Consider the following 22,040-nt stretch of genomic DNA (forward strand, 5'->3'; position numbering starts at 1 on the left):
TGTATTCTAATCTTGATTCAAGCTTTTCAACATTTTATATATACAATATTAGTATTTTTTTAGTTTTTTTTTCTTAAAATTATGTCTTATCATCTTCATTTTTTCCTTCTTTAATGATAAATGAATATGCTATCCTTGAACTTTGTTTAAATTTGTATCCTTGATAATATATACTTTAATTTTTTGAATAAAAAATTATAATATATTATTTTTTATATTAAAATAAGCTCTAAATTTTATATATTAGTTTTTAAAATTATATACTATATTAATCATATATTTAAATCATAAAAAAAGTATCTAGGTAAATAATATGTTACTAAAAAAATAGAACAAAGACTTATTATTCAATGGATTTAAAGTTTGAACTTTGATACTAGAAACATAATTATATAGATTCAAAATTTTTAAGGTTGCAAAGTTTTTTCTAGACTTTGCTTTAGTTAAGAGTGAGCTTCTTGATCATCTTAAACCATCATTAGATTTTTGTATTTCTTGTTGGATATTAATTTAAAAGTATTAATCCTAAATTAAAATATTTTTATATTTAAGTTTTAAAAAATTTAGTCTAAAGGTATAATGAGAGAAATTATGCCCTAATTGTTGATTTGGACTAAATTCTATATAATTTGACTTCAATAAAAAGATCACAAGGACTTAATTTAAATAAAAAATTAAAGAAATAAATTTATAAATCAAAACTATTTTGTCTTTAAAATTAGTTTGAATAGAATTTTTAATTAAATAACAACAATAATAACAACAGTAACAATAATAGTACTTCTAATTTTCAAAATTTATGATTATTTAAACTATTTCTATTATTAATTACTAATTATCTTTCTATAAGTAGATATTATTCTTTTGAATTAATCTATTTTAATCCAAATTTTAAAACATATAATTTTTACATGTATTGGTTATCTTTAATCTAACTTATATTATGCATTTTTATTAATTTAACTTTTATAAATATTGAATTATCTTAATCTACCTTCTATTATTTAAATCTTATTGATTCAAGTTTTATTACTATATTGATTCTTCCAAACCACCTCTATTTAATTAGACCAATTAACATAAATATTATATTTGTGCTATTCTTATTATTTAGCAACATACTAATACTAGGAACAATGGCTACATCATTGTTTTTGATAGATATTCATATTTAATAGATCTTTTTTGCTATTGCATTATTTTTACAACTATTATGTTTCTTTCTATTTATTATTCTTTATCATTATATAATCATGAATTGTATTTTTAGAATGTACGTAATTATTTATGTTTTATGATTTAATTTATCTTCAAATCAATTTACAAAAAAGTTGGTTTAAAGTTAGATTATATCATCAAAATACTAAGGTTTTACTTATTGATATTTATAACAAAAATTAAAATTAAATATTATTTTATGACTAAAATTTTTGTTTGACTTTCTTATTATGTAGATTGTTTTTTCCTATTCAAGTTTCTTTACTAGTAACAATGTTATATTAGGCTATTGCATAAATTTTCTCTTCTTATAGTTCCATCTTATTGCATCCAACAAAAATAAATTTCTCTTTTAAATTTTTACATATTCTCTTAATAACTAAAGTTACATCAGAATCTTGAGATTTAAAAATTTTACATTTGAGATTTTGATAGACTTATTAAACTCTCAATATCACTATTATTGTCTTTTTGCTAACAAGTTTTTTTTCACTAACAGTGACTCACCAAGAAGATTAATTTAAAAACACCAAAAGTTTAAGGAATTATATGCAATGTTGCCTACTTCAACTTTTTTAATTTAAATACAATCATGGCAGTTAATATTAACATACAAACTTCTCTTTGATATTTAAAAAATTGAAGACTTTTATATTTAAGTCACTCTTTAACCAAAATTAGATAAAAAAAATTTATTTCATCTAGAAGTTAAAACACATAATTTTGATTTTATATTTTATTTACATGATCAATGACTTGTCTTCTAAAGACATATCATTCTACATGTCTTTGATTCTTTCTTGTTCTCTAAGTTTGACTAAAAAAATTTAGAATATTTGTTGGAATCAGATTAAAAGTTCTATATAAATTTTAATTTTATTTATTTATTAAATTATTAGTTTGATTCACACTTCTTCTCAACTTCCATCTTTGATCTTAGATTCTATAACTCCATATTCATTACAACTACGCATAATGATATATTCAAACAATAAAAATATTTTTTCTTTAATATTACTTCATTTTTTTTTCCAATCCACATTCTTGTTGAGATCTAAACCAGGACATTATAGAATTTTAAATATATATATATATATATATATATATATATATGTAGTTCTAAAACTTTATAGAAAAGTTGCATTTTGATTGAAAAATAGAAATAGAAATAGAAATAAAATTAATAAGATTCTTCTCTTTTACAAACTCAAATTGGCTCAATCTTTTGTATCTAGTTCCTTTAATATCTAAACATGTTGGTTTTAAAATCTACTTGGTTGTTGATACTTGATCAATCTCTATGACTAAGTCAATTTAATTTAGCTAAGTTTGATAGGGCTAGACTTCAATCAATTGAGTGAATCTTCTTATTTATGGTAATGATACAATATGTTGGAAATTTGGTTATTACATCAAATAGTCTTAAAATTTAAATACTATATTAATAAAAACATGCAATGTACAAATACATGTACATATAAACATACATGAAATAATTAACTAAATAAATAAATAAATAAATTTATATATATATATGACAAGTGTGTTAAAGTTTCTTTTAAGAAAATTGGGGAGTGAAGGTGAATAATCTCCGACTCGTGCAACGAGTTCCACTGACGTGGAAGCCGTCTGCGAACCTGGCATGGCTGGTGCCGTTGGGGCACCTGCATGGACGCTCTCTTCTGGCTCCTTGTCAAGAGGGCAGTGGTCTCAACTCCCGCTTTAGGGTTTTGAATTTCTTCGATGGAAAGTTGTCGCTGCCTCGGCAATTGTTCCGGTGGCATCCATTCCCTCGCTTGATTCGGATCGATGTGCAGGGTTGGAATGTCATGAGAGCTCTGCTGTGGAGGTCTGTTATGGTGATCTACTGCTTCACTCGAAAGGGACTGGGGCTGTCTTGAGGAGGTTACAATTTCAGCTGGCATTAGTGAGGGGAAGCAAGGTCATTGGCGATTCGATCGAACCACTTCGAGGGGCGGAGGAAGAGTCGTGAAGATGAACCTTTTCAAGAAGAAGCCGGATGCGAAAGGTTTGTAGCTCACATTATCATATTTTACTTGCCTTGTGATGGGAAACAGAAACGTCTTGTTGCCTCGCATGGTGAGCTGAGGAGGTGAAATATGTGGAGGACTAGAGTGCGGGTGACTTGTTCTGTCAATGTAGTGCGATGGTGGATCGTTGAGGTCTCTATCTGCCGTTACGATGTGTCTGCATTGGGCGAGTCGGCTGCCGATCGCAGTCTCTGGGCCGGCGGGGTCCCAATTCGTTGTTGAAATATGTCTGCATTGACTACCGCTCTATCTGCCTTCGGACGCTGCCTGATTGCGGGTAGAGCTCGTTTTCTTCGTTCGATAATTTCTCCGTTCAGTGTACTATGTTCTCAATGCTGTTATATAGATGCTTAATTGAATGTCACTGGATAATCCCCTACTCCTCCATCATCTATCGTCTTCTTGGCAGCAGCTCCTACCGTTCCCTTATGTTCCTGAAGCTTGCGCATTCTTAGTCTTGGATTGATAGTACTTGGAGCTGAGCATGACTAGTTTTGGTTGCAGAGGTGCTGAGAGCGAGTAAGCGGGAGATGTCCAATGCTACCAGGGGTGAGTTGCTGACTCATGGTCGCTGTTTATGTAACAGACACAGTGTGTGAATGGCTTTACACTGTATTCTGTGCGAATGCACTTGTAGGCTCCTGAAAGTCATTGGTAGACTCTCGGCTTCGGCATGTTAGTCAAATTGCCAAAACTACCAGATTTATCCAACAGTCAATAAGTTCTACAATTTAAATTGCAGGCTATGTCAATTTATGCTGTCCCCAGCATCCGCTTAGAGCCTCCCCTGGTGCTTCTCTTGTTAATTATGTTTTGTTAACTGGGAGTGTCTTGTTGTATTTAGTCCCCAATTTCAATGTTATGGCAAGTGTTTACGACAATAGCTTCATGCAGTTAAATGTCAACAGTTGAGTGGTATGAGACGGTTGGTATGGGGTTTGAATGCATGGGTACACAGGGATCGAGAGAGAGATCAATTCCTTACAAATAGAGGTATTACTCTTTCAACTGCTTACGTGTTGTTAAGTGAATGCTCATCTAAATCTTCAAGAGAAAGTAGTAGCTTGCCACATGTGTTTCGAATGTGTAGCCTAGTCTTTTACTTCGCATAGCTCTTCAGAAATGACCACGCTTTACCTTTTTTTTAAAGTGCAAGCATTGGTTTCTTAGCTCGGTTAGTTGTTTTTGTGTCGCATTAGCTCGATTCGTCACAGGAACTGTTGAAGTACAGACTTTTACCAGACGTTTTTGATTCCATAAGGATCAAGTTTTGAATTTACATGTCCAAGTACGTTACTGTAAAGAAAAAGCTGTAACTTACGAGACTTTGTTACAGTCTTCGATGTTTGTTATGACTTTTGTGTCGTGAATGCAGGAAAAGAAGCTAGTGGCCGAAATAAAAAAGACGGCCAAAGCTGGCAATGACGTGAGTGGATTCTTCACGATATTCATCACTTAATCATTAGAGATTCTCGGGAATTGCTTCTTTCTACTACCATGACATTATTGTAGAGAAGTTTTACAGATGATAATGAAGACAATGTAGACCAAGTTCCAATGAATCTTGGAATCCTTTTCGATATATTCTTATCACTGCGCCGCGTAACGGAGATAACGATAACAGACGATCTGAGTGTTTCAACTGAGCAGGCAGCTACCAAAATCTTAGCACGGCAGCTGATCCGGCTGCGGCAACAAATTACAAAGCTACAAGAGAGTAGAGCCCAAATGCGCGGGGTTGCCACGCATACCCAGGTACGTTGGGCACTGAGCATCAACCAAATCGGGTCTTGAGTTTGCTAATTGAATAATGACGGACTTTCTCAAATCAAGCTTGGCGTATGCTTATAACTCTGAATGCTTGGGTGGAATTGTTAGGCTATGCATGCAAACACAGCAGTGGCTGGCGCCATGAAGGGAGCAACTAAAGCAATGGCCTCTATGAACAAGGTACGTTTTCAACGTCGTCGCTGTTCAAATTCTTATGGAAGAGCTCTGTGCTCCGTGTAGCGAATGGGTTGGTGATCTTCTTCTTCTTCAGGCTTTTACAATGATTTGACAATGACAATGCTGCACTTGCAAGTAGGTTGTAAGCCGACAATTATTCTGGACCAATCGTCACTCAATTGACGTTCTTCAATTCTTATTTCCCCTCTCTCCCTGTGTATTTCTTTCTACTCCTCTGTTCATAATTCTCTCAGTTTAGTTGTCTTGAATTGTTGTCCATGGCATTTTAAAGCGAATGTTTGTTATTTGATACTTTCAACAGCAAATGGAGCCTGCTAAGACGGCTAAGATCATGCAAGAATTCCAGCGTCAGTCAGCTCAGATGGACATGACTGTAAGTGACCTGGTTTCGATTTCCTCGACTCATGTCAATGCAGTATTCTTAGGCGTTCTACGTGAAACTGTTCCAGACGCCTCAGTAGTTGCTTACCTGCCCAACTTTTGCTTACAGACGGAGATGATGTCCGATTCGATCGATGATGCATTAGACGATGATGAGGCTGAGGAAGAGACAGAAGAGCTTACCGCCCAGGCATGTTCCTCCATCCCTTCACTGCTAACCGTCGTAGCAAGTCTTTCACGTCGTCTTCCGTTGTAGTTGTTATTTCTGCTGATTCTTGGTTTTTTTTTTTTTGTTACTGCGTTGTTCTCTTTTAGCTAAAACTTATTGCTAAAAGAATGTGCTGGACTGCAGGTCCTTGATGAAATCGGCGTCGATATTGCCACTCAGGTTAGTCTTTTATGCGCACTACATGTACATGCGACATATTTTTGCTTCTACATCTTCTCTTCATCCTGTTCAAACCCTCAAAGTATATGCCATTATTATTTGCGCAGATGAGTGCTGCGCCGAAAGGGAAACTCGGTGCAGGCAAAGCTAGGGTCCCCAATGCTAGCAGGTATGTTACAATCCTCAGACTAGTGCTGATGTGGTGCGTGACCGATAGAGTACTTCAACAACGTGTTGGTTGGTCCTCATTCACGCCTTTAAGGATAGGTGAAAAGTACTAAGGAAATTGAGAACCATGGGCTCGTCTAATGTTTTCCTGCAGCTCTGGTATCGATGCAGTGGACTTGGAAGCTAGGCTGGCGGCTTTGCGAAGTGGATGAGCACGACTGTTTCACCCCGAAATACTTGTACATAATTCCTGATGGCTCCCGTACTTTCCGGCAGTTAACTTGCAGTATTTTAGAACTTGATCCCTTGGCTGGCCATTGATTTGGCTGGTTTAGTTTGAATGTACGAAATGCTGTTGTATTCAAAATTAAGGAAAATAAAAATTGTTTTAGCATCAAACATCACTTGCGTTCTACTTGAATCTGATATTATTGGATTGAATTTTAACATACTAAAACTGTCATCGTACCAGTACTGGAATATTGGAATATTCCACTACTGGTGCGATGACAGTTTCCAATACTGGAATATTCCAATATTGGAATAGTGTCTGATGTAAAACATGCTGCACTGTTAATATGGAATATGCAGTCATCAATGTACAAGGCCTAAATCAATCGAATTACATAGAATTACATAGACAGGATCTTAGATTATTATAAACAACATGTATTTTATTATATAATATAATATAACCCAAGATATTTTGGTGGTGGAATCAAGAGGGGGGTGAATGTAGATAACTATAATATCATCATTCTCCCCTTTCACTTGATATTTTCACTTGATATTATCATTTAGAATTGTTGATAATTAAATGGTTGGTTTAGATTATAATATGTCCTAAAAAATTCAAGCATATCATTTTTATATGTTTCTAATATTTCACTTATATATATATATATATATATATTTATTTATATATATTTATTTTTGTTGAAATTGATGCAAGTTTTATTTTAAGACCAAGCTAGATGTACCCGTTAGATGTAACCGTGCTATTGTCATGGATAGTTTTTGTTGTGGTTGATAATACTTGGAAAATTCCAATAAAATTATGTTATTTAATAGTTTTGTTTATTAAATGATATACTATGTGTTTTAGATCAGAAAAGTAAATGCCATAGGATTTAAGCCAAATCTGGAACTCACAAAACAAAAATAGTGGAAGGATCAATTGCAATGGCAAGCCAGTTTCTACATCTTAGTCTTTTGCTTCCTTATCCTCCTTCTCATCTTTGTAGAAGAGAGATTCAGAAAAAGTCTTCTTCTTCTTCTTCTTCTTTAACTTCTTGACAATTGTGTCTAATATACAACAAAATATATTTTTGCATTCCATATGATAATAAACCTATAGATCTGAGCAAACTCCTAGTTGGATGGGGAGATCAGGAAGGACAAGAATGAGGATTGGTGATGAAGAATCCTGGGCTTGTTTCTCAAACATTTGTAGTGGCTACCTAAAGCTTTTGTCTTGTAGGGCTAGAAAGCTCATGAAGCTTCCAAACCTTCTTTAGATATTAGAGATTGTAGAAAAGAAACCATGTGCTTTGAGAATCATATGAATCCTTGTCTATAATGAACATGTTTTTGTACTATAATTGTTTATAGTATATAAAAATTAATTAAAACATATAATATATTTATAAATCTTGATGTGTATTAGAGTGGTTAGTAGGTTAATTTAAAGAGAATTGATGTAAGAAAATTTATTTTGAAGTTTACTTATTTTAATTGTAATATTTAAATTATATAGGATTTAGAGATTTAATATAAAATTTTCAGAGAAGATTGGAGTTCAAAGATAAAAATCCAAACTACTAAGAAGCTTATTTGGAGGGATGAAAGCAAGGTATGAAAGAAAGGCATAAAAATCTTCATCTCTATTGGTTGAAGGTCATGTCCAATATGCTTTCAATAGGCTGTCCACAACCATAACAAGGATTTCAACAATTTCAAAAGAGGCAATTTAAAAATCAAAAGTAATAGTTATAAGGTTTAGGATTTGAGCTACAATTTGTATATAAAATTTAGATGGTTTGGAGTTAGAATGAAGAAGATATAGCCATTTGAAGTTATAGGATCTTTTAAGATATATTGTTGCTCTTTTCAGGATATGAGGATTTGTATGATAGCTTTTGGAGATCAGAAGATGTGGCTACAAGGACAATTTTAAGATCTATGTCTTTTATGAAAAAATTATTACATTCAAAGCTTATATAAAGGAATTATAGGAAGTCGAAGATAGTACATGTAATTCAAAGGTAATAAGTGAACTATTTTGTCGATAGTAATGGTTGGAGCCATATTTTAAGTTTTCAAATCAATTTTTGGCTCAAAATTTTTAAAAGTTTGAATTATTAGGTTAAAAAGCTATATACCAATTTTTGTGGTATTTAAGTGATTAGTTTGTGAAAAATAAAGAAAGTTGTACTTAAGTATATGTAAATAAGGATTTGAAGCTATTATTAGAGTTTTAGTGACATTTCAAGATTTATTAGAAATTTGAAATTAAAATTTATTTTAATAGTTTTTTTTAAAGTACATCAATACTTTATATAAAATTTAAGTGTGTTTGGATAATTTGATTGTAAAATATGAGCTATTGAAGTTTGGGAAATTTTTTCTTTAAGGATATATAAGGTTTTAGAATATTTTTATGACATTTTAGATGTTCTTGGATGTAATTGCCCCTATTAGAATAATTTTATGTATAAACTTGATGCTTTCTTATCTTAAGACTTGATAGAGCAATTGATAATAGCCAAAAGCCTAGCGCTTTCTTGAGGCAAACTCTCTCTACTTTGATATTATATTGTTCAAACACCCTCTTATGAACCATATAAATATCTTGACATTTCCATTCATCATCAAAGCATTGCCAGATCTTATCTCTTTTACAATTTTCACCTCTAATTGCTCATTGACTTACTTATCAATGCTATAGTTGTTGTATGCACCATTACTCTTGCCTCTCTCAACATTAAGCAAATTCCACTTCTCTCCCTTTCTTACTTTCGATTGCATTTTCTAATCTTCCTAGAGCCCCATTGTGCAAATTGTTGCAAAATTTGATGACTTTGAATGAACAACAAAATATTGAAAGGTCGATCAAAAGTCAAAACAAAAACCTCTACTTATAGAAAAAATCAAGAAGGCTGTTGGAACAACAATATACAAGAAAAATACCCATAAAAGCACTTATCTTAGAATTGAAATCCAATGAGCTTACAATGTTAAATCAAAACCTTTTCTTAATTCCTACCTTAACAAAGTAATTAGTTTCTAATGAATCTTGTGGAATGCCTAGATGAATTATAAAACGCCTTGTAGAATGCCTTGATGAATTGTAAAACTGGTTGTGAATTCCACAAAAAAACTTTTTTGATGAAAACAAAGACCAATCCATGTGGTGAATGAGAGCAACCACTTGTATACTTGGGATAAATGGGATCTTAATATATATAGATAGAGTACGATAGTATTTTGTAGATACCAGAGGACGATAGCCGTTGACATCATTTTCAAATGTAGCAACAAGCAATATACTTCACTCCTTCGATTTATTGTTCTGAGTTTACCACCTCTCTAGGTAGCGCTTGGTAAGAGTTCAGGATTCAAGAGGTCCACATTGAGGGAAGCAGAAGAGCAAATGAAAATTCGTTTTAAGACAGCTGATGGCTACTAGAGGTTGATGATGAAGGCATTTAATGCAGATGTAGACAAGCTGCCTTGCTATGGAGGTGCTGGTGGAAGGTTTTACGGAAAAGGCAGCCTTGATGATAATTATGATGATTCTCAGAGTTCTGGAAGAGGAGAGAAAGAGGAATAGAAAATTGGATAAATTTGCTTAAGGAGGTGATGATGGTGATGATGCTGCAAATTACATTGGCGTTGATAAAGAGAAGCTAGAACGAAGGATTTATTGTCAGCAGATTCTGCAGCGGTGATGTCTTTTGCTCAAAAATATTTGGTCATTAGTGTGTTGGACATCCCATCCTTACGCTGCTTGGTGTTGCTTTGCTTGAGACAATTCCATGGAAGCCAAACTTGCGTTGAGTGAATTGTGGTGAACAAACCAAGTCGTTGAGCTTCGGATAGCACTTCTATTCTCATTTCTCTTACGCAATTAATCCCATACTTCTAAGGTTAGTAGCCTTTCAATAGTCCTGTGGATTTCGCATCTTCAGGTGATGATTGAGAGCATGAAGAAACTTTTACAGATGATGATGAGGCAGTGAACAACGATCCGGATGAGCGGGAGGACCAGTTTTCGGAAGGACCAGCTCAACTAGAAATCAATCCGATACACCAGTTTTTTGGTATATTAATTTGATTTAGATTTTCGCACGATCTGCAAGGCAAGATGCTTAGAGTCTGGAGAGCATTCGTCAGTGTTCATCATAGGTGACAATCATTATAAATCTCGTCACACGCTTCTCATTGTTGACCATATTCAGTCAAGAAGACTGCAAAAACTAGTTTTGCAGGTCCTTGATTATTGATCTTACCAAATGGTTCTCGTTTTGCAATGGCCTGTACGTGGAAAATGAAGTTACTGGATACGTTGGGCAACTTGTTAATTAACAATTTGTTGGAGCTGGTATTCTTGTGATTAAGTTTGGACGGATTTGTGTCTGCATGGATTTAATGACTGAGATTGAGACAATTGAACCTTAGAACCTTGTTGTCGTTTACTACTTTCGGGTAATCACTACGTAGCCTGATTTATTGGTGGGACATCACAGTTTTATCCATAGAAAACATGATCAGCTTCTATTAAACAGCATGTATCTTCTGAAGGCGACCACCCTTCTGGTTCTGATTTGTTCGGGAATGTGTCGTGAATGTATGATAGCGTTTCAGGAAGAAGAAGATGAGCAAGATGAGAGATAGGAGGAGCAGGACGATGAAGGGCAAAAACCGTTCAGCAAGTCTGGTTGTGATCGTAAGAAGATTGATAACCAGGCTCTTGACGACCCTGATGGTGAAGAAGACGTGAGATTTTTGCACCCCTTGGATATTTGCATGCCTCGTGAAGTAAGGAGCATTGCAAGTTCGCTTTGTGTTGTTTGTTTCATCTTCATTACGCTTGACTTGGATGTAGCAGCTGATGGTATCACTCATGTACATGTTTTCTTCTTATCCAGGTTGACTTGGAAAACGACGAAGTGGGAATGTCCCCAGTTTTGACTCCAGATTTGAAAAAGTAGGATGCCACCAAAGAAACTCCAGTAGAAACCACTCCAGCTGTAGCCGGGAATGAGAGTTCTGTGGCTGCCGCATCAAAAGAAAAGCGGAAGGGTGTTGCTGCTGGGAATGAAACCAAAATTCGTGGCAACAAAAAGGCCATGTCAGAAGATGTTAAGAAAGTTGTTTTTCACTACAAACGCATGTTGCTCATTAGCTCTGGCCTAGTTTTGAGCAATTTAGGTTTAAACTGCTGGACTGATGTACCGTTGAAATCAATGTGTACAGGGTTTGAGCTCATATGTCCCACTCAGCAGGAAAAACTTATCACACCAGGCAGATTATGGATGTAACATGGTAGTTCTGTTAGTATTCGCTAACCAACTTTACCGTTCACCTCGTCCAAGTGGTTCAAAGCAGCCACATGGGTAAAGAAATCTCTTAAAAGTGCTCCTGTCAACGGGATTCCAGCTCAGCCTGCTGCAGTTGCTTAGCCGGCTGGGGGTAGGAAATTTGGGAGGAGGTAAAAACATTCCTCCGACAGAATGGATCTGTCCAGGGCAATAAGCTAGTTTTCAAGTACAAGAAATTCAACCGAAAGCTCAAGAAATGAATTTAAATCTGTCATATGACTCCATGTCAGTTACTGTTTGGTAGTAAGGTGCTGTTTGACATGTGTCGAATGCTTCCTGTCTGCGTTTACTGACAAGCAATGACATCTAAGTCTTATTTCCTTGTGGTTGTATATGTGCAGGTACAGGCTGCTCATGTAGCAATGCTGAAGACTATATCCCACACTGAAAGAATGGGTGGTGTAAGCTACATTGTCTTACGATAGATGTTAGGTCTGGATTCCAAGATTGTTGAGGCTCCTACTCATTGGTTGCTATAGAAGTACCTGGAACTTGAATAGAAAACACTCTTGTACAGAGCGAAGTTCACAAGAGAATCATATTAAGTTATGTATATTTCACACTATAAATTTCATCCTTGATTGCATAGTTTAAACTGAAATTAGGGTTTAAGGGTATATATCGTATGACATTGCATGAAAGAGGAGCAGTTTTTCACATGCCCACGAGCATATTGGTCTGGAGAATGAAAGAAACAAAACAAAACAAACAAAAACTTTGACATGAGATTTTAGATCTTAATGTCATGCAAACGAGGAGCGAAAATCCTCACCCGTCTGCAAAAATACTTTCACAAAAAATGAATCAGATGACATACCATATTTCGTTACTGCAGTAATGGTTACGCACGAAATCAAAACTTCAAAATTAACATCAAGCAGCACTAAACAGTATAATCGAAGGGCCAGTCGGGCAGTTTGACAGATTTTGGCTCTGAAAAAAACCCTAAGATACAATCATTTCAGCTTTCGAATTTCCATCTATGCAAAACGATTGGGAAAAAGTTCGATTCATTAGTATAGTCAACATCATTTCTAACATGCCTTCTGAAAGTTCAGAATTGAACCATTCAAACAACACATAGTAATATTTGCCGTGCTGAAATCAGAGTCGAGCTTCAGTTGCGACCCATAAAATTAGGTCACTGTGGAAAGTGCAAGGATGTCCGATTTCTGTTCTGTTGCTTTTGGGGGCTTCACTTTTTTGTGTGGTCAACGATGGTCAAACGTGTGAAAAACACGCTGCTGGATCCGCCCACCAGATTCAACGGGCTCCCGCACCGGGTGTTCGATCCTGACCCGCGCCTGTCTTCGAACGGCTTCAATCCACAAGATACCTCCCTTTCCCGTACAGAAGATGCACTTGGGTTTTGGCGACAACGAAGAGGATCGAGGACTACAGTACAGAGGCGCTACTCCCGCCAGGTTGCCTTAAGTTTCTTCCGCGCCTTCTCATTCCACAATGTGGTTATTGCCAATGCTCTTAAACATTCTACAAGCTCCGTTGAGTACCGGAAGTTGGATGTCACCCTCGATTTTCCATCGGAAATGTAACCTGTGTTGTTTTTTGTCCAATTCTTCCAGGCTCTTCGAAGTGGAACTCGATTGTTCTGCGTCCTTATTGTTTTTATGCTGTTGAAGGGGGTCGTTGTTGGAGAGGCTTCCCGTGTTTCAATGTAGCTTGTTCTTGAGGAGATTTATTTGTATGCATCATCCTGTGACTCTTTGTCTTTCTTTTAGGGGTTTTCATTTCTAGGGTAATGCCGTTTTACGTTCAGCTGCAAGCCAGGCAGTAGTTCAACGTGTCCACCACTCATTGAATAAGCTTGTATCAGCCTTTCACAGATTCTGTGAACATTCCTAAGAAATTTATGCGTGCACTTCTGAGACATTGGGATCCTCTGGATGATTTAGGAATGTTTCTGTTTAGCTCGCATATGTCTCATAAGTTTCTAGAAACCGTGACCTCATTTTATGTCGCTTATTCCGTTGTTTGTGGAATTTTTAGCAGATCCACGAAATGATTCTATTCTGTTCCTACGTCTAGGATAGCGTTCGAAGGCGGGTAATATACAGCGCGATCCATTCCTCTTCAAGAGTCTTCTTAGATCGATTTATGTTAAGACGGATCAAAGAAAAAATTTCGCGTGGGTTCTTCACAATGGCTTCGTCCCCTTGCACGCCTACGCCTCCTTCGATGGCTTCAAGGATGGCAGGAGCTAGACTTCCAGATAAATCTATAGACATTGAAGCAGTCATTAAGCAGCAGGAAATGGCCAGGGACCTCCCACTGCCGTCGCTCAGTGCAGGACAGATCTCGGCTTGTAAGAATGCTCTGAAATTGCTGAAGCAGAAATCAAAGAGTAGTAGTGGGCGTGGAGTAATTGATCGTGAGTTTGACACGTTGCAGGTATTCATATGTTAATCCTTGCAAGAGTCTCTTGTAGTGAATGTCTTTTCTGTGCTTGTAAACAGTGAACACATAATTATACTTCTCTTTGTTCCACTGTATTCCAAGTCCCTCTTCTCTTGCCTACCATGATCCATCTCGATGATAATAGAGTGCGAACTAAACGTTGTGTAACATTGTTTGTCGTGTATGCTTGCAACATGTAGATATCTTAAGGGTATTATTACTCCATTTAGGTTTATGATCGGGGTTTGTTATGTTCGGCACTAAAAATGTGTTGTTGAATATCTAGGGAGAAAAGATGCTGAATTACAAGGCACTCTCGTCAACGACAGTGGCGGTGATGTCCAACAACAGAGCCAAGAACCGCTACATCGATGTTCTGCCTTGTATCCTGAAGCGTGATTGTTGAATTTCTCTTTGCATAGTTTTTTCCAGGTTTTTTATCTCTTGTGTATGTACTTGTTAGGCTGCCTTGGATTATGATGATGCTTCGAAGAACAAATTCATTAGACAGATGATGTCCTCTCATTGAGCTGCTGTCTGGTTATGAAGTTATTTGTATTAATCTTCGATCGATTTGGCACCTTAGAAGATGCATAGGATGAAGTGTGTTCCACTTCTTTAACTTAATTCCATAGATGATATCACAAGAGTGATCCTCGACAAGAGACACTACGATCCCACTTGCTCTGATTACATCAACGCAAGCTTTGTACAGGTATCGATTATTGGCAATTGTGACAAACTATAACTTTACAATACGATTCTATTCTTGGTACATTACATCTGTGTGGTGCTGCATCTTGATATAGATGATGCTGTAGATTTTGGCTGTACATCCAAAGTATTGAAAGCAATGAGTGATGATCTGTTCTTGCAGGACAATGCCCACGAAGATTTACCCAGGTACATTGCCACCCAAGGACCATTGCCCTCCACAGTGAGCGACTTCTGGACCATGGTGCTACAGCAGCGGTGCCCTGTCATAATCATGCTCGTAGGAGTTGTTGATGGTGACCAAGTAAGCAAAGTTATCCTGAGCAGGTTAGAGATTGATGATGGTGGTTAGCTGCTGCCGTGAACCTCTATGCTTGAAGGTAAAATGTATGTGGGGCCGAATGGGTGTTCAATCTTATGCATTTTCTTACACACGAATAGTACAGCTATGGTCTGAGCCGTTGCAACACTTTCCATCAATTTCTATTCCAAAGTTTAGTTCGTTGTTGACCTCCATTGATAAACAAAAATCTATAATTCGACCGAAATCTATCTCGAAATTACAGACTTTGCAGCTTATTAGTTAGAACACTGGTATGGTTATTATACAGTTTGCTAACAAGCTTTATGTCATATTATGTAACATTACGCATTCCTTCTTGTCATTTAGAATGTTTCCTTTCACATGTTTGACAGGGTAGCATACTCCAAGAAATTTTCGGTCGAGTTATAGGTTTTTGTTTCACGTGGCAACGGTTTTCTTGTGTGTATCAAGCAAGTCTTATGTTTAACTTTGCTTTGGTTGCAATGCAGTCTAAATATGCACATTACTTCCCTAGGAGCGAAAATCAGTCTGAAACTTTTGGACATATTGTTGTTTTAAACAAGAAAATGAGCCACAGTCAACATGGAATAACCAGACGGGTTTTCGAGGTTAAAGACATCAAGGTACCGATTCACTCAAGATTTTGTGTTGCATGGTCGTACTTTCATAATTGTTTCAGGAATCCGAGCTGATTGGTTGTCAACGTTTGTACATAGGGAGACTTCAAAACTAACGACCGGGTGGCATACACTTAGTATGAGAGGTGGATACGTGTTAACATATATTGACTTGGACTTGCTTTTGGATGCAGTTTTTGTTTTGTTTTGTTTTATTTAAAAGAATTTTGACCTGGCTTTGCAGTCTCCAGAACCACCTATGACATTGGCGCATTATGAGTACTTGGAGTGGTCTGACTATGGTGTTCCAGATTCTACAAGATCAGTGTGTGAGCTGATTCGTGCCTCGTTCTGTATTCCACCTTCAGCTGGCCCTTTTGTAGTCCACTGCAGGTACACTCTCGTCATCTAAATTTATGATCCTGTCACACCCCTGTATTTAGGCTCGCACCTGAAAGCAAAGTTCCGTGGATGCCGTAAACTTTCACCACCCTTTCTCATCAACTTAGTAGGTTAATGTTCAAGGTTACTGTCCACACCTGCAGTGCTGGCATAGGAAGAACTGGAACCTATTGCACTATTGATCATACGCTTCGACGAATTATGGAGGGTGACTTAGAGGCAGTCGATATTGGAAACACGGTGCGGAACTTCAGGTCGCAACGACATGGAATGGTGCAAACCAGAGTAAGATACTTCCTTCAGCCATCTACCCCAGCGTGGTATCTTGTCATTGTCATTTCAGTGCAAAGCAGAAGCCTTCTTATCCTGTGTTTTGATGAAACTATGGATACTCCTAGCAATAATGTGTGTGCATTCCAGCTTCGTCCTGATCTAGCTGAGTTAGACGCACCTGACTCGTCTAATATACTTGGTAGTTCATATAGCCATGGTTCACGCTTGGTTGCTTATCAGCTTTTTCAATGCCGATTTGAATGATACATAGCCTCTGTTTAGATTGCATCGTCGTAAAAAGAGAATCTGAATCCCAAGAAACGAAGTTAATGGTTCTGGCCAGTAAAATGTAACCTGCAAGCATCTGGATTTCGTTTTTTGGTCGGTGCGTAATTTGTGTCGGAAACTAAAGCCATCGTGCATGTTATATATCAGTTTGGTGCTAAATGTGGCAATTGTTGGATTCTTAGGATCAATACCGGTTTTGCTATGAGGTCGTTATCAAAGAGCTGGAGTCTTATGTCAGCGCTGGACCCCAGACCTGAGTTCTGCAAAGACAGAAACAGCTGTGAGGTTTCGTCGAAAGATGCCTCTTTTTCACAAGTCAGAGGTTTTGTTACAAGGTTTAAAGTTTTAGGTCTGTTGTAGTTATGAATTTTCCGGGAGGGAAATTTGGGGTTGGCATCATTCGACACATTGGTCAGATGAGAGCAACAGTAGCATTGCCAGAATTGGCATTACAATTAGATCTCCCCTCTCTGATTGACCAGCTGGGAGTACTTCGAACTGAAAAATAGCGTTTTTCGTTCTGTACTGCTTGAAACGTTCGTGCAATTTCGCTGCAATTAATTTAGAAAAACAACCTGCAGCAATCTTTTCCTATCTTGTTCAGTTGAAGACTCTTGACAGTTTTTGAATGCTCATTTAATGTTAGAACAACAGAGTTCATTTTCTTTCACAATTGATGGTTCTTACAGATATCATTTTAAGTTTTATCAGTTTAACTAGCTGGCATGTTCACGTAAAGATTTTAATTCCATTGGTTCTTACGATTCCTAGTTGTGTTTGTTAATGGTTATATCTCATTTCAAATTTTTTATGGTTCTAGGATGATTTTGCCTAATTAGAATTAAACATGTATGACTTAGGTCATACTGTAGGTATGTAATTTCTTTATCCATAACAAGATGAAAGTTAGTTATAGACCAAAGTAAACTTCAAATAGTTTAATTTCAATTAAACATATTACAATCAAATTATGAAACTATCAGATTTTAATATATATTTTATTTTATATATTTTGGTAATACAGATGTCAATTACAAATATCACTGAGAGTGATTAGCTCTTATACGAAATTACGAAATTGTGTCATTTGTTTTTTTGGCCAAATATATCTATAATCCTTATTCTTATTTACTCTCATTTCATGAAAAAATCATTCAAGCCTTAAGATTTGTGAGTATTAAGATTTGTGAGTATTTATATCTATACAAATGCTATATTCATTCTCAAACTTATCTATGTAAATTAATTATTTATATTCTTTTATGATAATAGATATTATATAAAAATTATTAGCTTATAAATATATATATATATATATATATATATATATATAATGTATTTATGTCGATGATGTTTCTTTCATTTTCTTTCCATTCTTATTTTATTTTTTATTTTTTATTTTTTTTAATTTATTTTTGTGTGTGCATGCCAATTTTTTGTTTTTTGTTATCATTATTATCTTATTATATAATTTTGTATGTTTTGCTTTAAAATATATATATATATATATATAGGAAAATAATAAAGCAATCCAAATTTTTTTTAGAGCAACCCATCTATTATCACAATTTTGCACATGGATTGTACAAATCTTCTTCATCATTGAGACCATAATCTATATTTGGATAAACAAAATCATTATTTTGGATATAGTTCCCAATTATTCTCAATAATTTCCAATGGCTAATAATAACATCTTTCTATTGTTTTTTCTCTACTTGCTCTATAAATATGTGTATAATGAATTTACTTCTTCATCTTATTCTAATGGATACTTTTTCTAGATTGTGAGTAGTGGACAAAGGAGAGAAATTTGTATATTCTACAATTTTTTTGCATTTTGCAATGGAAAGTGAGAGATATATGTGTGCACTACCAAAGGAATATTTTGAAAATATAGAAGAAATGAAATGTAGTATTGATGAATTTACACATAATCAAGGCTATGTCATATGCAAACGGTGCTCTAACAAAGTTCGCATTGATTACAAGTATGACAAAGGAGAGGTTTACTATGATTGAAATCGTCATACTTACAAATAAAATAGTGCAAGTCATTTGATAGGATGTCCATTTGCATTGCAAGCTTGTCATTTGCATAATAGTATTCAATGTCATTTGATTGTTTGAAATTCTCTTCATAACCAAGGAGATACTTCTTTTCTTTTTCGCCATCCATTTGCTTGCTATTTGCAACTAACTAAAAAAGAACTACCTTCACAATTGCTAACTGCAAGCATCCTACTAAAAAATGTGATTGTTGCCTTATGTGAGAGAGATACTAATAGCAAAGTTATTACTTAAATTATTTATAATGAGCAACAAAAATTATGTCACATTACACTTGCTAGACAATTACCTATTATATGTCTTATGGAAACTTTACAAAGAGCTAATTACCATTTTACTTATCATTATGATCAAGATTATAAAGTCAATTCTTTATTTTTTGCACATTTTAATTGTATTCAACTTGCAAAAAGGTATCATTTTTCTATTGTCATGGATTGTACATACAAGACAAATAGATTTGGAATGCTAATATTACATACTGCAAGGATGACAAGTTTCAATACCTCATTTACTATTGGTACTGCTTTTCTCCAAGAAGAAATAAAAATTTTCTTTTGTTGGATGTTAATCCAATTTTAAGAAATTTATGGAGAAATTTGATCTATTTATATGGATGTTGATAGGAATTTAGTATTAATAAATGCCATTGAATTAATATTTTCTACTTCAAATATATTATTCTATATTTGGCATATATAAAAAAATATGTTACTAAATTGAAAAAAATACTATTCAAATAAAGTAGAGTTAGGATGGTCTTCATTCCTTGCAGATTGGACCACTATGATTAGTACATGTTTTGTAGAGCTTTTTGATTTGGAGAAGATTAATCTTTGCAACAAGTACATTCCAATTGTTGCTCATACAACTATTGAATATTTAATGAATACTTAGATACTACATAATAAGACATTTGTTAAAGCTTGGACAAATAATCTACTTCATCATGGAAGTATTATTACATTACAAGTAGAAGGTCAACATTCAATATTAAAATCTCACTTAAAAATTTCTACCAAAGACATTAAAGAAGTTCAAATTTCTTTCTCTCACTTTTTTAAGAATACAATAAGAGAATTGAAGGCTCAAGAAAGTTCAAAACAAAGCCATATTGCTCATCAATATAATATTATTTTCTTCACCAATGTTGTCAAACATGTATCTTTACATGCTCTTAATCTAGTCGTTGAGTAATATAAACAAGCAAGAATAGAAATTGATGAATACAATTTTTCTTACACAAGGACAATGACAAATACATTAGGTCTACCATATAAGCATCAAATAAGAATTTTACTAAAAAAAAGAGATATTTTATCAATTAGTGATTTTCATCTTTAATACTACTTAATAAATATTCCTAACAAGTTTATTCCAATAGCACCTATAGTTCTATTCTCTTGTGATAGTTTACATCTACTTTATACTATTATTAGTCAAACTTTTGATATTTAACTCTTCACCAATAAAAGAATCTACATGAAAGTTTCATTGAACTTTCAAAAATAACTATGCAATTGAAAAATCCATGAGTGATTTGACGAAAGAGAAGACCATAAGGAGCAAGAAATTGAACTAGTAGTGACATGCATGCAAAAACATCAATACAACAATCTGCATCATAATTTAAGTCTGTAGAAGCAAAAATAAGGAAATGGATTTGTAGCAATTGTAAATCAACTGAAGATAATATTTGCATGTGTCCTACAAAGATAACTTTTTCTTTACAATTATCTATAAACAATATGAAAATAAAGTAAAATTCAATAATATGCTTACAAAATTGTTTTAAAAAATTATTACATATAATCATTTAAAAAATTGTAGATAGTTATTACTTCAAGTGATATTAGTTATTAATTAATTTTATACTATAGAAGCAAAAAATAAAAATAGATTTATCAAAACCTTCAATGCCAAGGGCACTAATGTTGCAGATCTTTAATCTATTGAATCGAAGAGCACTCTCAGTTGCTGCCGTACAATGAGAGCAATCCTAAAACAATATCTACTAAGTTACATGTCAGAAAGACAATCTCAGAAAAAAAATTCTTGAAAGCTACTCGAATATAAATTATAATAATAAGTTATAAAATCAAGTGCAATTGGCTCAAAATATCTTTTGCGAGAAAGTTGCAAAATAGATGAAAAAATCAAAGAAATCAATAGCAAAAAAAATATTTTATTTTTATGAATAAAAGCTTATAAAAATTGGTAGAAATCAAGGAAAATACAACCTCTCATTGAAATACGATTTGATTATCTATAAGATTTAAGATCCTTAAAAACCATAGTAATATAAATCTCATGATAATGAAAGACAGCATAGATCAAATCAAAATTGAATAGAATAGAACATAAAAGATAGAATAAAGAAAAAGAAAATAGAATAGAATTAAAAAAAAAATTACAAAATCAAACCTTATTAAAATAAAAAAAAAAAGACCTAAGCCATACCTGACTAGATATCAAACGCCTTATTATGCAAAAGATCAACCTCAATTCCTACAATAATAGCTTTAATCAATTACATTGGCATGTTATGGATAAATATCTATCGTAATTATTATCTAGATAATATGAATAGGTAGAAGTAAGTAAAAGTAGATTAATTTCATAATATCTTCTAAAATAGCTTCCTAAAAGCTTCTTAGATGCTATATTGATTTTATATGTATTTATAATTGATTGGTAGGTTAGAAACTTTGTCAATAAGCTAATCATGTACTACATGTGTTAATAGCTTGTAGAACAAGCTAACTATGTGGCACCTATATAAAAAACTTCCCTTACAAGTTGAAATACATGTCATGTAAAGTGAATATTTTTTTGGAGGTCTAATAGAAAGTTGCCATATAGATCCTAGATAGATAGTATATATAGAGGCAAGAATAAAGCCTTCTTCACTCTTGTCAAATTTTTTCTTGCTTCTAATCTATTTTCAATCTATTTTCTAATCTCTAGTTTTTTTGTCTTTTTACAATAATTATTCTAGTTTTTTTTTTTAATATACATACTTTTCTATTTTTATTTTGTCATATTTCTTTGAGAGAGTCTCATTTATTTATTTTCTTTCATCAAGTTCTTATTTTTGACAAATTAGCAAGAATATATTTATAATATTAGAATTTTGTTTTTTTTTTTTATTAAGAGTGG

At 34.2% G+C, this 22,040-nt stretch overlaps 2 protein-coding genes across 7 annotated transcripts; both read left to right on the plus strand.

Moving 5' to 3' along the window:
- Window positions 1-2,930: 2,930 nt before the first annotated feature.
- Window positions 2,931-6,573, plus strand: LOC112290251 (vacuolar protein sorting-associated protein 2 homolog 3). 3 transcript variants are annotated; one of them, XM_024536357.3, is made up of 11 exons: window positions 2,931-3,247; window positions 3,774-3,818; window positions 4,228-4,262; window positions 4,645-4,695; window positions 4,920-5,024; window positions 5,148-5,219; window positions 5,539-5,610; window positions 5,728-5,808; window positions 5,971-6,006; window positions 6,114-6,175; window positions 6,346-6,573. In XM_024536357.3, the coding sequence occupies exons 1-11, from the start codon at window positions 3,214-3,216 to the stop codon at window positions 6,359-6,361; spliced, it is 609 nt and encodes a 202-aa protein (XP_024392125.1). In that variant the 5' UTR covers window positions 2,931-3,213; the 3' UTR covers window positions 6,362-6,573. The 3 variants fall into 3 exon arrangements, with proteins under 3 accessions (XP_024392125.1, XP_024392123.1, XP_024392126.1); XM_024536355.3 differs by having other exon boundaries at window positions 2,935-3,247; window positions 6,329-6,573; XM_024536358.3 differs by lacking the exon at window positions 4,228-4,262 and having other exon boundaries at window positions 2,935-3,247; window positions 6,329-6,573.
- Window positions 6,574-11,899: 5,326 nt separating this feature from the next.
- Window positions 11,900-17,403, plus strand: LOC112290169 (protein-tyrosine-phosphatase PTP1). Of its 4 annotated transcripts, XM_073538261.2 has the most exons (11): window positions 11,900-11,943; window positions 12,119-13,201; window positions 13,361-13,479; window positions 13,788-14,186; window positions 14,479-14,575; window positions 14,828-14,907; window positions 15,070-15,210; window positions 15,720-15,854; window positions 16,093-16,235; window positions 16,388-16,535; window positions 16,994-17,403. In XM_073538261.2, the coding sequence occupies exons 4-11, from the start codon at window positions 13,893-13,895 to the stop codon at window positions 17,066-17,068; spliced, it is 1,113 nt and encodes a 370-aa protein (XP_073394362.1). In that variant the 5' UTR covers window positions 11,900-11,943; window positions 12,119-13,201; window positions 13,361-13,479; window positions 13,788-13,892; the 3' UTR covers window positions 17,069-17,403. The 4 variants fall into 4 exon arrangements, with proteins under 4 accessions (XP_073394362.1, XP_073394363.1, XP_073394364.1 ...); XM_073538262.2 differs by lacking the exon at window positions 11,900-11,943 and having other exon boundaries at window positions 12,000-13,201; window positions 13,785-14,186; XM_073538263.2 differs by lacking the exons at window positions 11,900-11,943; window positions 13,361-13,479 and having other exon boundaries at window positions 12,000-13,201.
- Window positions 17,404-22,040: the final 4,637 nt, after the last annotated feature.

Source organism: Physcomitrium patens, chromosome 13, assembly GCF_059467195.1.
Source record: "Physcomitrium patens ecotype Gransden chromosome 13, ASM5946719v1, whole genome shotgun sequence".
NCBI lineage: Eukaryota > Viridiplantae > Streptophyta > Bryopsida > Funariales > Funariaceae > Physcomitrium > Physcomitrium patens.